Raw genomic sequence first — 14977 nt, 5'->3', positions numbered from 1 at the left:
GTGTTGAAAGGATACTGCAAATGTGTTGAAAAGGAACTGCAACTGTGTGGAACAGAGGCAGTGTCATTCATCTGGAATTGCAGTTGTGTTGAACGGATACTGCAGTTGTGTTGAAAAGATACTGCAGCTGTGTTGAATGGATACTGCAGTTGTGTGGAACGGATGAACGGCCTCTGTTCCGTGCAACTGTAGTTTTCTTTCAACACAACTGCAGTATCTTTTCAACACAACTACAATAACGGCCTCTGTTCCGTGCAACTGTAGTATCTTTTCAACACAACTGTAGTATCCGTTCAACACAACTGCAGTATCAGTTATGATCATGGTACACAATGCCATGGTCCATTGGTCCACGATATAATTTGCCCATAAAGAGAGCGTTACATGAATCAAATATCATTTATTCAATATTTTGCTATATATAGTTTTAAAAAATTAATGAGTAATTAGTAGTTAATATAAATAGTGCATTTATATTTTATAACAATTTTAATAGGATTTGATTCGGCGCGTAACTATTATCATTATGCTCCGTATATACGCATTATATAGTCGTAGTTGAAGACGTGAGTAGTGGGTGTTTCTACATTTGTGAGTGTCACTGTTCACCGTTCAATTTCAAAAAAATCAGATCTGCTTTTGATACTCTTGCAGTTGCGGTCGCTCATCCACTCTTTCACTCGACCAAGATCAGCTTTGAGTGTGACAATGCCGTCTACCGAAAGCGATCTCGATCTCCGAGTACCGTTTCTCTCTCTTCTCTCGACTGAAATTCTACCAATGCGCAATGCTCTACGAATTTGACGTTTTTTCTGAGATTTTTTCTTTGTTTTGTTGTTGTTGTTGCAGCGTTCATCTCTACAGCCAAGTAATCTTGGCGGAGCAATCAGGTAGAATGCACACACGACGATTGCATTGTGTTTCTTCTCTGCGAATGCTAGGGTTTTAATCTTTAAACTTTTTGGAATGATTCGGAACAATGCGAAGGCTGAGGAAATGTGCTTGCTCAGTTCATTCATCATTTTGCTTTCTTTCAAATTTTTTTTCCCCAGCAATGAGTACAGTTTTGCTGATATCAATAATTTGGAGCACTGCGCTAAGTACCTCAATCAAACGCTAGTTACCTTTGGATTCCCTGCTTCGCTTGATCTCTTCGCCAATGACCCAGTAAGCTATTGTTTTCTTTGTAATATATATGTATCTACAATTTATCCCTGCTGTGTGTGTGTGTGTTGAGGTGAGCCCCAGTGGATGTGGTTAACTATTGTAGCGAAATGAGAAATGATTGAGTTCAGTGTATCCCTACATTGGATGTAGACAAGGCTTATCACTTAATACCTTTAGTACTAAACAGTGTGAAATAATAGTGTCGGAACTAAGGTTGACTGGTGAGCTTAAGGGCTCATCTTCTATGTTTTCCTGTTCTTACTGATGTACAAACGTTGCTGTCTGTAAAGATGACTGAGAACTAAGAGTAATTTAATTTTGGAAAAAATATGTTCCTACTATTTATTTATTTGTTTTTTCAAGTAAATGGTTTATGGGCAACAGAATTATATTTACCCTCTATCTGTTGTTCACACTGAGTATTCATGTTTAGCTTTCTTAGTCAAATTTCCATTTGTTGAATCAATATATTTATCTTTATATACATTCATTAATTGTGAAAACATTTCTACGTGCTGAAATTAATAGTTCAAAACTAATAGGTTTCAATCGCAAGGACTTGCAATTGTGTATATGCTCTGTTGCAGCAGAGACAGAGGGATATAGCATTTAGGGAGTCTGCAAATGAGCAGCGACAGCGGTAATCTTCGCCCTGATTTTATTTTCTGATGTTAAGTGTGGTATAATGGTGCCAATCACTTTCTCTTTGTAGTTTAGGCATTGTTCACAAGGTTGATAGGATTTACTTGTTCACATTCTTAGCTTGTAGCTAAAGTGTTGGATTACATATTCTTAACCTTTGTAATTAGTGCTTTGTTTCCTTCACTTGAAATTAGCATTTTTTTATGATTAATCTTTCATTGATTTGAGGTCTATAATTGTTTTAGCTGTTTGTTTTTAAATCTTTTTGAATTGATTAATATTTCTTTTTTTGGAATTTTGGGCTTACAAATATGAAATAAGACCTTTTTAGTGCTGCAAGTTTATTCCATTACATGAGTTTATATTCAAATTGGGCAACTAGCAGTACTTGACATGTCACACGTCATGCTATCTTGCAAGATTGGCTAAACCCATTCCAAATTTGTTAGTGATATATGGATGTGCAGAAAATTCTAAACTTTCAAGAGCTAATATTTGATTCTTAGTTTTAAGTTAGCTTTGTTTCTAGGAAAATGAAAATGGTGAAAGATTTTCTACAAATGAAAGCTAATGATAATTGACCACCAATTTGAACACTTGTATGGACACAAATACCAGATCTGGGCAATATTCACTATTATCTGTGAATTATAACTTCTGCATAATTAATTGGCACGTATGTGATTATCTTTCTCTCTCTCGTCAGACTTCTATCAGACATATCAAGGCTAGAGTCTAAAGTCGAGAGGCTGGACTTAGAGTTACAAGGTAAAGATAGGGAGATAGCGACACTTACAAGAGAGGTAAGGATATAGTTCCCTTTCACATATTAGTTGCTTCTATGTCATTGTTATTGTTGGGTTGACTGCATACAAAATTATGTACAGAATGCTAAAGCTGTTGCAGCATTTAAGGCCCAGATTGATAAGTTGCAGAAGGAAAGAGATGAATTCCAAAAAATGGTTCTTGGTAATCAGGTTAGAACATGCATTATTCGTCTTAATTGCAATTTGGAATTTGTGCTGATATGTGCCAATTAACTTTGAGGAATTTTTGTTCTGTTAATAGCAAGTAAGAACTCAGCAAATATATGAGATGAAGAAAAAAGAAAAGGAGTACGTAAAGTTGCAGGTAGGATACTTGCCATCTGTTTTATCTATCCTACTTATGTAGAACTTTGTAACTCAATGTTATCTGCAAATGTTGTTGGATTAGTAGATCAGTATCATTCTTATGTTTGCAGGAGAGGTTAAATCAAGTAGTAATGGAGAAAAAGAAGGAATCTAGATCAGGCATGGAAATAATGAACTTACTTCAGGTGTGAGAGTGTCACAATCATTGTGAATTTACAGTCTACTTCCAGTATTCTGACAGTTCATTCATTGATTGGGGTTTATGGTCTGTGCTCAATAGAAAGAAGGAAGACAGCGGGGGACATGGAATGCGAAGAAGGCTGATAATGACTTCTATAAGAAAATTGTAAGTGGTAGAGATAACATGTTATAACAATTGTTTGATAGTTTCTTGGTGTGTAATTCAATCACCAGAGTGAGGAACGTTCTTTTAGCATTGAGATGCTGCAAGATGAGTGTTTTCTGATACTTCGTAGGTCTTTTTTTTTTTTTTTTTNTTTTTTTTTTTTTTTTTTTTTTTTTTATAATAATATTAACTTTCCTTGAAAGCTTCCTTGTTTTCTCTTCTTTTCTTATTTTCCTTTTTTGGTTTCTAATTTGTGTAAGTCTAGTTCATAGCATTAAAAATGCCTTAGATGTAGTTGTTTAAGAATGACTTACTAGCTCTGTGCTCTAGAATATCACAGTTATTATGAGGCCTCTTAAATTGTGCTCCATTTTGTAGGTGGATGCTTATGAAGTAAAAAATCAAGAACTTGCAGCAGAAAATGCTGATTTGAGGGCATTGCTACGATCAATGCAGGTAAATGATTCCCTTATCTCTTACGGAGTATTTATTCATTTGCTAGTCTGATGGTCTATATGGTAGACTTGAGGTGGATTAGTCAAATATCTCACCTGGAAGGGATAAATTGTGATTATTTTTGTTAATTATTTCATGGATAAAACATTGTACACTTATGATAATGATTGGAAGTGTACGACTGAAGAGCACTGGAAAATTGAAACTAAGATTTTTAATGTGAGTTCCACAAGGTTTTCTATTATCAAGCAAGAGGGATGTTTCCTTAATCAAGTTTCTTTGGATTTTTAGTGAGTACTTCTACTTGGGTCTCAGTCAAGTGCTCAATGAATATAAGGTTTCAATTATCTGCTGGCTGTTTTTGCAAGGAATCTATGTGAGAATACAGTTTGTGAGTATACTTCGGACCTAAGTTGGGTCAGGATACTCTGCAACTAGGATTGAGGCATTGGGCCCAGTGAACCTGTCCAATTTTGAATGGCAGTAGGCAATAATATATTTATAGCAAAGAACGTGTTTCATTTGGTAGGCATTTATATTTAATTCTCTGACATGGGACAAATTTTTGAAGACCATTTCTTTTGTTACAGACAGACATGCGTAAGTTCCTGAATGCTCCAAATGGCTCTTCTAAACAGTCTCCAGTCAATGAAAGGCTAGAATCAGATCCCTCTCAGTCTCCCTTGGGTGGCAGAACAGTATGTATAAACATTCATAACAGGAATAAATTAATGGCATGCATGCCACAAAATAAGATCTGTTGTTTGTAACTTCAGGATGTATTTGATCTGCCTCTGCACATGGCTAGAGATCAAATTGAAGAAAGTCTCCGTAACAAGATGGCTTCCATTAAGGTAGTGATATTTGGTATCATAAATTTGTTCTTTATGAGCTATTCTGAGGTGGTATATTTAGTTAACAGGCTTTCTCTTTATTTTTAAAATTGAAGGAGCGCGTGATTCAGCTCCAAGAAGCACAAAAGGGGGCAGAAGTTACTACAGAAGTGTCAGAAAGAGAACTTGAGCTGGAAGCGCAGCTTGTTGAGGCTAGGAGCATTATCCAAGAGCAGGTACGTACTATGCTCTTCCTAGTAATTCTTTTCTGGTACATAGTATTTACCATCAAGGTGTCAAAAGAAGAAAAAATGGTATGTGGTATGTTTGCGGTACTTTTTCAGAAATAGATGGATATGAATATATTAGCTCTGAATAACCAAGTATAGCTTGCAAAGCATTAATACTCACATGCATCATCTTTTTGTGAAAAGTCAACTAGTTGCAACAATGAAAGTTTTATTGTTTGATATTGTATTCCATTTGGAGTTCGTCTACTAATCCTTTAATGATTTTGTGTCCTCTTGTTTTTAGAACATAAAATGAGCTTGAAATGTAATTGCTTTGCACATGGAGAATCATGATGAAGGACCAGTACAACATGGATAATTCCTTTGTGGTGAATTTGTAAAATATCCACCCTGTTTGTCTTAGAATAGTTGGTTAGGTTTTTTGTGTACCTGAATGCTAGGGTTCATCTGTTCTTTTACCTTTAAATTTGTCTTTCAAACCTAGAGGATAGTAGGCACCGTGGCAGTTATTTTATTTGGGAAATTATCTTTTGAAGCAGTCTGAATTTTGAATTTGAAAGAGCATCAGATTTGAGTGCATTATATTCTAATTTCTTGGACCCCATCTCTTTACTCCTAAGATAGATTAACATGATAATTCTGCCCTACTGCAGGCATCAATAATGTCTAAGCATCTTGCAAATTCTGAGAGGCCAAGGTATTTTTAAAAAAATTTTTTTTTTTATGCTGATCCCCATGCTGAATAGGAAAGGGAAAAAAAATCTCGATAATAAAGAATAATTAAAATGATACTAAATCACTTGTGCGATGAGAACACCTATTCATAATTTTTCGGGAACTGTACAGGAGATTAAGTGGGCATTTGAATTCTGAACAATCTGAGGTATGATCAGTTTACATTGAATTTTTTTGTTCATGTCGGTTTACCTGTAGACTGTAGTATTGAAGTTTGTAGTGTTATTTTGTTGGTTTCAGGGGCTGTGAAGTGTAAGTTTGTGAAGTAAAATCTGTCTTGATATGACATGGCGGCAGCACATTGAATTTAAGGAGGAGGTGTAGCTTAGATGGAAAGCATGGTAAAATATGTAAGATACAAAACAACTTTAGTATGTTGTGTATGGGTTCTTTGGAGAGAGCCATTAAAGTATGTATTGACTGACTGAATGTTCAGCAGCCAAGTACTGGACGATGAAAGTGACCTTATCAGCTAATTTCATTTTTAACTTATATTTGTATGTTCTCTTCTGGTAGTTTATCCCCGTTTCTTTATTTCTTTCTAACCCTGCTATAAATGATGCTCATAAATTGTTCTAGTGTGAAATTAGGGTGAGTGGATGAATAATATATAAGTTGTGAACGGGTAATATAGTACCTTAAATGCGTTATGTATGCTTCATCGTCCAATATCACGTAACATCAATTAATAGCGTATGTTTAATAAAAGAATATACACACAAATAATAGCCAATTGTATGTATATTTAAAAGAATTTAATAAGGTTAGTTGGGTTTGATCAAATATACACCTATCTTGCTTTATATTCAAATATGTATATGTTACAATTTAAACACTAAGCTTGATCGCATTAGGACCAAGAGTAGATGGAAGGAATTAGTGGATGTGTGTGTATAATAATAAAGTAGTGGTTTACACGTAAAAGTAGGCTAAGCTACTAAAATAAGTGAAAAGGAAGCTAAGGCACATGAAGATAGGATAACAGTGCAGCTTGAAGTCAATGCAGATGATTTGCAGAGATGAAATTCATTGAACGAATTAATGAAGGTAGACTTAATGATGAGCTAGGTTCCTTCAAATTAAAGTAGCAATTGTATTAGAGTTTTTAATTTGATACATAAAATTGAAGTGATGAGTTATGTGAATAGGGCGGGCAAATTAAAGCACTACTGCATGCACCAAATTGAAGTAAACATCAGTGTGCGTAGCATTTGGTGTGCGGGTGTATATATTAATTAGGGTTTAATTTGGGTAGGGTGATGGCACATGCATGCATGAGTAGAGTAGAGTACGTGTTAGTCGTTGCATTGACGTAACCTTAAAGAACAAATTAAATGCGGGCTTGCATTGCTTGCTTGGGTATGACATAAAGAGGAGGTACCAAGAATCCGAATGTCTTCAATTCGATCCGCCCGGCCATCATGTGCACAAACAAACTCTCACCTTTAATTTCGCCTTTGAATGAGCGACAATAATAATAGTATATTAATACCCATACATCCATCTCTCATTCTCTCAATATATATATATATATATATGTGTATATCGATCTGCAACATGATACAGTAACGTACTCGATCATCTATAATCTTTGAAAAAACAAACACTGCACAGAAATAACAAAAGCACGCACGTACATATATACATATATCTTTGAAATCGAAACATATATAATATAATGGATGTGAAAAATGGTCCGGGTGGTGATGATTACCAAAATAAAGCAGCAGCAATATTTGTGGAAGGAGAGGAATTGAGGCGGCGGAGGATTTATCTTTGTCGGGAGGCGTCAGGTGGTGCAGGGCGGTCGTCGTCGAGCGTTTATTATTACTGCCGGAGAGCCGAGGGAGTTCCGTTCAAATGGGAGAAGAAGCCGGGCACACCCACCCAACTAATACCCAATGAAATTAATAATAATATTCTACTACTACCCCTTAGCCCTCCCCCTTCCTTGCAAAGCTTGGGGCTCCCTTTGCCTTGTTTTCATCACCACACTGACTCACAACAGCATTCTTGTTGGAGGAAAATCAAGAAAATGTTGCAGCGAAAGCATGCTAACATTATTGCTCAAAAATCATCATCAGGAGAAGGAGGTTTGCAGGAGGAGCATAGGGATAGGAGTACCATTCATCATCAACGCGAAAATAATAATAATAATAATAATAATGTTGGGGTTGGGGATTCTGACACAGAATTCATTGCCTCACTCAACAACTCCAACTCCTTCTGCTCCTCCTCCTCATCTTCGTCCTCTTCTTGCTCCAATGCCCCTTTCTGTTATGGCACTTCGCGGAACATCAAAGCTATAATGGTTAGTTTAATTTGTATTTATTGCAAAAATTAATTAGATGATCATGATGAGTCTACTTAATTAGCTTATTTCGTTCTTTAATATTCTATCTATTTCATCTTTTCTTCTGATCTATCTTTTTTCCTTAGTATATATATATATATATACATGGCCTGGGGGTTTGGAAGTTAGTTGTTATTTGATAACTTAACAAGTAATAATAAATTGATGCATGTGATGGATGATATACAACTACAGGATGAAGAAGCTGGGAAGAATAATAATAGCAGCAAAGAGCCTCGTCGTCACAAAGCATTTTTCAGACTAGAAGAAGAAGAAGAAGATGATGATGGATATGGTTTTAGATCCCTCCTCTCAAGACTATCATCATCATCATCATCATCATCATCTTCAGTTGTTGGAGCAGAATCATCCTCCCGTTTCTATTATTGCATGTCTTCTACTAAAGGAATAATTCCCTTCCAGTGGGAGATACAGGCTGGAGCCCCCAAAACTCCACCGAGAAATGACCAGCAGCTACTCATTCCACCTCTCAGTCCTCCGCCGTTGGCACAGATCAGAGCTCATTGCCAATCTCAAACCGCAATCACTTACTCGCCGCCGGCCTGGACCAAACTTTGGAAAGGCAATAAGAGATTGATGGCAGCAGCTAGGAAGAAGCTAATTAAGCTGGATAAAGAGATGAGGAGGAGGAGGATCGGAGCTTCTTAAGAATCATCATCGCTAGCTCTAATCAGCTGGATGGATCGTAACATACACATCATTTTCTTCTTCTTTTTCAAACACTAAAAAAATGCTAGCTTTTGAAATTCAGAAAACAGTTTCTGAGTACGTAAGCGGTGGTCTTGTATTATATTGGCCCATGCATGGATCGGATCAGATTGTATTAAAGCTTCAATTCACAACTTCATCAACGTATCTATAATTAATTACACGGCCGTACCTTTCATTTTACTAAATATGGTCAACTATGCATGCATTGCAAAGTGTAACAGTGTATATATATATATAGAGAGGGAGTCATAATCAATTGTGATCGTGTCTTAGTGCAGCCGCACCATTATGTATACAGATGTTAAAAAATGCACCACATAAATATGCACCCTTATATATGCATCACCAAAAAAACATACCACTAGATATGCAAATATACACCACACAATGTTAGGAAATGCACTATTAGAGGCGGGGAGTTATGGTGCACTATTTTGGATGTGTGGTGTATTTTTTGTATTGTCATTGTGATGCATTTTTTAACATTGGGTGGTGTATATTTGTATACATAGTGGTGTATTCCAGACCGTCCCTATATATATATATACTCCTATCTAATCATTTCATCAAATTATATATATGTGGAAGCTGCAAGCAGCATCATATCCACCTATAACACAAGTATATTGGTTTTAATTATATATAAATTATAATATATATGGTGACTAAAATTGAAGAATACTAAAAACAGTGAACATTAACAAATAACAATAATATTTTTTGGGGTTTTTTTCAAAGAATTAATGCAGATCGAGCAACCTACATGAGATGAGGTTTGCAATTGAATTGTATCCTCAGCTCCTAATAAGAGAAGAGAATTGAAAGCTAGGAATGATGGAGTTCAGTGCCAAAGCTTAAGGCAAAACCCTGCAGGCACCATAGAAGACTTCTTGTTTGAGATCACATCTGAGAAGCTGTGAACCAACTGCCCAGCCAATGATTCTGGATCTTCAATAAGTGTATCTACAAATGCCTTCACTACCCGAACCTCTTGAGGATTTGCTCTCAAACTGTACCACGTCAAGAACTTCTGCCTAAATTCCATCTCAATATGCCCACTGCACTCTAACCATCTGATTACTTTCACATAGTATTCGAAATCATCCTTGTCTCCCCCCATTACGCCACACTGTTTATCAAACCTTTCGATGCTTCTCTTCTTTGAGGAGCTCCCACCTCGGGTATCCTCCTTTCCACACCCATTCTCGCCATCCTTTCCACCGGGTTGGAATCTACCTTTTCGTCCAAGGAAGTCCATGCTCTCTGTCTTGTAAGGCGTGATGGGCAACCCCCCCGCTTCCAAGTTACCTGCAGAATATGGTGCGTGCTCCAGGATGGTTTCGGGAGGAGTGTTTGACCCATTGCCAGTGCTAGTCTCTTCTGCTATTTGTGCATCTGGAGAATCCTTGTTCTCAACATCTATGACATCTGTAAGCCGTGTGGAGCTACTAAAATTTCGCATCATCTGCTCCTCCCCTCCCAAAGATGGAATAATATTTTTCACTGTCGTCGTTGCTTTAGGGCTTTTGCCCTCACAGCATAGATTCGTAGAGGTGATATTATCAGTGTAACAAGAAAGAGAATTATCCCCTCTGTCCTCATCCTCATTACTGTAGGATGGCATGTCATCATTAATTCCATCTTCTTCCACACTAGGATGGTTAGAGGGGCTGCTACAGTTTGTTCGCACACTCTGACTTCTTTCGACTTCCAAATTCTCTGAGTTCAGATGTGACACTTCATTACTTGTCTCAAATCGAAGTTCACAAACTCCCCACTTGCTTTGACTATCAAGAGACACAACTCTCAGAAGATACTCTGTAGCTGGAACCAAACCTGAGAGTAGAAACCTGGTATTTGGCGCAAACAGTGTACATGTATGGTTCACAGGATATTCCAAATCATCAACTTTTCGATGCCATAAGGTGTAGCCCACAAAATTCCCCACTGTTGACTCTTCAGGACTAAGGATGATAGTAACAGATGAGGCACAAACATCTTCAAATCTGATTAGCTTTGAAGCTATCACGTTACAATCTGCAAAGTTAGAGAACTATTCAACCCTGAATGATTTTCATTTGCCTCAAATGGATACCAAATATAAAGTGACAAACAGATTGTTGGTAATATAGGAAAGAATGGTGTGTACTTCTTATCCGAGGAACTGCAATTTCAGATACAGGCAAAACTAGAACAAACACATGTAATGCACATTCTACCAAATCCCCAACCCCAAAGAGAAGAAAAGGAAAACCAGAAATTGCCTTCTAATACCTCAGTGGCAGGAAATCAGTTATAACTAACTACTAACAATTTGGAAGCCCATCTTGGTCTTCCCAGGGATCTCATTAGCATTAACTGTTTTCATCAAAGCTTTTTGAAAAATCAACGTTGAAACATTGCTTTAAAATCATGCCTTAAATAATCGAGAACAGGAAAAAGAAGAATACACTACTTCAGGCAGCATATAATCACTGCATCAAATCAGTATTCAGATTCTTCCCAATCCTGCACAAGTTACAGAATACAGTCGAGCTTTCTGTATTTTCATCTCTTATGTATTATTACCATGCATAAAAGGCTACCTTTTTGTAACAGTGAAAGCCTTCTAACACTAAGTTTGCTCCTTATCTATTACAGATATCTTCTAAATTTAGTTTACTGTTTCATTTCAACAGAAATTGAAACATTCATCAAGGAGTAATAAACAAGTGTTTCAAGCATATTTGAGAGCTTTAAACGAAATTACCTTGCAATTTAGGGTCAGATGGCACTTCAAGCACTCTCTCTGAAAGCATAGAGTCTAAATACTCAACTGCCAAACCACAAAGCCTCTGAACCTCTGGACCAGAAGAAAGCCTGTTCACAATGCCCCTTGCCGTCTTCACTGGTGAACCAGTTAAAGGGCCCACTTCTTCCTCAAGCTTTTTCACTGCTTCATCCATAACGGTGTACAGCTTGTTACAACTTTTGGCCTCACCAAGGATCTTTTGGCCTAGAGAAATCCTATAACATAATATGTCTACCCGCCTAGTATCTCTTGCTGTCACTAGTTGTTTTCTCAAAGAACTGCAAGAATTAGATCAATTAAAAACCTCTCAATTTTTACCTTGAACCACAGAAATGAACTATAAAAGCAGCATTAACAATCAAACAAGGGAGCTTTCTTAGATTTTAGTGATTACAAGAAATACCTGAGGAGATCATTAGCCTTTCCACAAGATACACAATAAAAGCTTCCATTGATTCCCTCATCTTGTCGATCCTTCACAATTCCAGATCTTTCATGTCTAATGGCACACTCAAGATGGCATGACATGCCACAAGAATCGCGTTGGAAAGGAGGCTCTGAATTGCAAACTAGCCACAGGCTAGGATCCTTGTTATCATCATAGTTGCGACAAATACAGCATGAACACCTCTTACAAAATGCATCTTCACTATTTAACCTAGCTCTGCAAGCCAGATTTTTGCAGTATATAACATTTCCCAAGTCACTGGTAGGATTGGTAGTTGAAACATTACTTGTGGCAGTAGGGAAATGATTGGGGTGATCAGCTTTTCTCTGCCTTTTGGAACTTCTTTGGCCCTTTTCTGATGATGGCAATTCAAGATTACTAGAACTTCCATTCTCTAGTGATTTCTTCTCAGCTACAATTTTTAGAAGGTTCTCTATAATTCTTAACTTTGTTAGGCCTGTATATTTCCTTTCTTTTCCCATCTCTGCACAGAGTATCTCCAAGATCTCCTGGCGACTCCAAGCTTGTAGCATTTCAGGAGAAAAATTTGACATCTTTGATAAGTCATAAACAAGTTTCCGTTTTTCCTCCATTTGCAACTTGCTGCACTTTGAAGGATCCAAGAGACCTGCAGACAAGAAATCAGAAGGGTATCTATCTCAGATAAACAAATTTGTTGTAGATATGTTAGAGTACCCATTTGCCAATAATGCACCCTTCTCAATACAAAAATTTGACTTCTCTTTATATTTGTTGCACACTTTTGGGTTTGTGCTAAGGTTCTTTTCATTTCTTTTTAGTTTTTCAATTGCAGTCAATCACTTCTATCAGCAAGTGTATTTAACTCAATGTTACTAGCTAAAATGAATCATGAATGTCTTCTAGTTGCATCTTGGAGGAGATGATAGTACGCCATGCAAAACAAGCAGACAATACTTGCATTTAGATTGACAAATAGTAAGAGCTGCAGCAAAAAAAAAAAAAATCTACTTCCTCAGATATTTTATTGTGGCCAAATATGGTCCATCACTGTATAAAGTTAGTCACCTCTATTTAGGGCCATTATGTTTGGAAGGAACCCATGACAAAGACTAATGGTGGCTAACTCTTTGTCTAACATTAGCCATTGTTAGTCCATCAATCAATTTATTAATGGTGTCAATAAGGAAGGTATATGGTGGTTAAGTTTGTATAGTTGAAGGAGACCTGGGGTGGCCATATTTATAATTAAGGTCAAAGTGTCAAAAAAGATAAAAACTAGGGACCTAAAGAGGAAAAATCTTTTTCTCTCAGCATTAATCAAGTCCACAACCTGGCATAGTTCTATGGGACTTGAGAGTTCAGAGAGCAATAACAAGGCTGCCAAACTACTGATATGACTGAACAAAAAAATTCTGATTTGCAGCAAAGTGACAGATTAGCATGATGAAACAATTACTGCTCCTTCCTAACAACCATCACCAACTCAAAGAAAAAGCATATTTATTGTGAAAACCAAGAAGACAGCTTGCCACATGATATTCCAACTACCACGGTATCATTGAAAATAATGTTTTGACACCATTTTCCGTACAGTCAAACACATAATGAAGGGCACAAAGTGGAAGCAGTTAAACACATGAGAGAGTGCACATAATATACAGAGAAAGTTTAACAAGTGGAAACACGGAGTTGAACAAACTTCCATTTGACGCTACAGTTAGCATAAGAATACAATTTCTAGATGTTTATTGACTGATAATTCAACATGGATGCTTCTTTATGTATAGCTATTCAACTTTCATTGGTAAAACTCTTTTCATGTCACTAAGATAGAGGAAGAGACTGCCATCATTTTGTTGACATTTAATACAAGTAAGATAAATAATACTGAAATTAATTAATAGATCCCAATAAGTGTAGTTTCCACTAATAATCCAAAATAACCAATAATGAATAACCCAAAAGAAAGAAAGAAAAAAAGTAAGAAATAAATAAGATACCAAAATAAAGAAAACCCAGAAATTACTACTTGCATATAAACTAACAGATCAGAAACAGAGCTAACAGCTGAGTGTGAATCAAGAATTTGGAAGGTCTTGGTGATTCATTCGTAGTTGAAAGAGTGGAATCTTTTGACGGATCAGCCGTGACAAGAAAGCTAATTTGTCATTTACGAAGCACAAACACAAAGAAGAAAACATAAGAGTGAGCAAGAAAAGAGAATTACCCTCCAAGGAAGAATCATCCATAGCTGCTGTTGCTGCTTCAGCTACTACGCAATTCCACTCACATTACCACCACAGAAACAATTATTCTGAACACAGATAGAGATAAATCTCTCAGAACAGACAAAAATCGATAAATCGGATATACATAGAGAGAGAGGGAGGGAGAGAGAGAGAGAGAGACCCACACAGACAATTACATCTGTGCCGACGTTAGCTTTTATTATATATATGGTTTACGTATGAGTAGATATAATTGAGAGTGGTTGAGAGGGGATTGCAAATACCAAGAAGAGAAGGGGCGTTGAGATAGGCGTGCAAGTTGCAGGGAGGAATCCATGAAGATTGATGAAGAGAGAGAGAATGAAGCACCAATGGTTTACAACTTGTGTGTGTGTGAGAGAGAGAGAAAAGAGAAGGGGAGAAAGAGAAAGAGCGAAGCGTACCGAAATAATGAATAAATAGTGAAACGGCAGAGGGCAGAGGCCGCAAGGAGAGGAGAACAAAACTAAAAAAGCGGCCGCATGTCATCGCCCTTTTCTTTTCTTTTCTTTTCTTTTTCCTATCTAATATTTCCCTATTCTATTATCCTCATTTTCTCTCTCTCTCTCTCCCTCTCTCAAACTTTTTTTTTTTTTTTGCTATTTGTTTCTTTATTTTATTGTGAAATTACAAATATGACCCCAATCATGCTTCTATTTTTCTTTAAAAAAATATATATTTAGGTGCTCCCGAGCCCCGTTTTGACAAATTGGACTAATAATAAGTCTACAAAGTCTAACCTCTAGAGTTACTACACTGCAAAGGTAAATCGCGAATCACACAATCAACTCATTGCTCATCGGGCAAACCCTAACTTGTTTCCAGTGAGATTCAAATTCTC

At 36.8% G+C, this 14977-nt stretch overlaps 2 protein-coding genes across 2 annotated transcripts; one reads left to right on the top strand and one right to left on the bottom strand.

The window, feature by feature from the left end:
- The first annotated feature begins 572 nt into the window (after nucleotides 1–572).
- LOC115998305 (afadin- and alpha-actinin-binding protein) lies at nucleotides 573–6069 on the top strand. Its single transcript, XM_031237843.1, has 16 exons — nucleotides 573–741; nucleotides 850–890; nucleotides 1053–1167; nucleotides 1710–1807; nucleotides 2516–2612; nucleotides 2697–2786; nucleotides 2878–2940; nucleotides 3053–3127; nucleotides 3223–3288; nucleotides 3667–3744; nucleotides 4335–4442; nucleotides 4521–4598; nucleotides 4694–4813; nucleotides 5482–5525; nucleotides 5675–5711; nucleotides 5804–6069. The coding sequence occupies exons 1-16, from the start codon at nucleotides 709–711 to the stop codon at nucleotides 5810–5812; spliced, it is 1152 nt and encodes a 383-aa protein (XP_031093703.1). The 5' UTR covers nucleotides 573–708; the 3' UTR covers nucleotides 5813–6069.
- Nucleotides 6070–9295: 3226 nt separating this feature from the next.
- Nucleotides 9296–14559, bottom strand: LOC115998958 (VIN3-like protein 2). Its single transcript, XM_031238638.1, has 5 exons — nucleotides 14382–14559; nucleotides 14097–14183; nucleotides 11843–12515; nucleotides 11398–11717; nucleotides 9296–10685 (listed from the first exon to the last, which is right to left on the bottom strand). The coding sequence occupies exons 2-5, from the start codon at nucleotides 14116–14118 to the stop codon at nucleotides 9490–9492; spliced, it is 2211 nt and encodes a 736-aa protein (XP_031094498.1). The 5' UTR covers nucleotides 14119–14183; nucleotides 14382–14559; the 3' UTR covers nucleotides 9296–9489.
- Nucleotides 14560–14977: the final 418 nt, after the last annotated feature.

This window comes from Ipomoea triloba, chromosome 12 (genome assembly GCF_003576645.1).
Source record: "Ipomoea triloba cultivar NCNSP0323 chromosome 12, ASM357664v1".
NCBI classification, from domain to species: Eukaryota; Viridiplantae; Streptophyta; class Magnoliopsida; order Solanales; family Convolvulaceae; genus Ipomoea; species Ipomoea triloba.
This window is presented reverse-complemented; position numbering and strand designations above follow the sequence as displayed.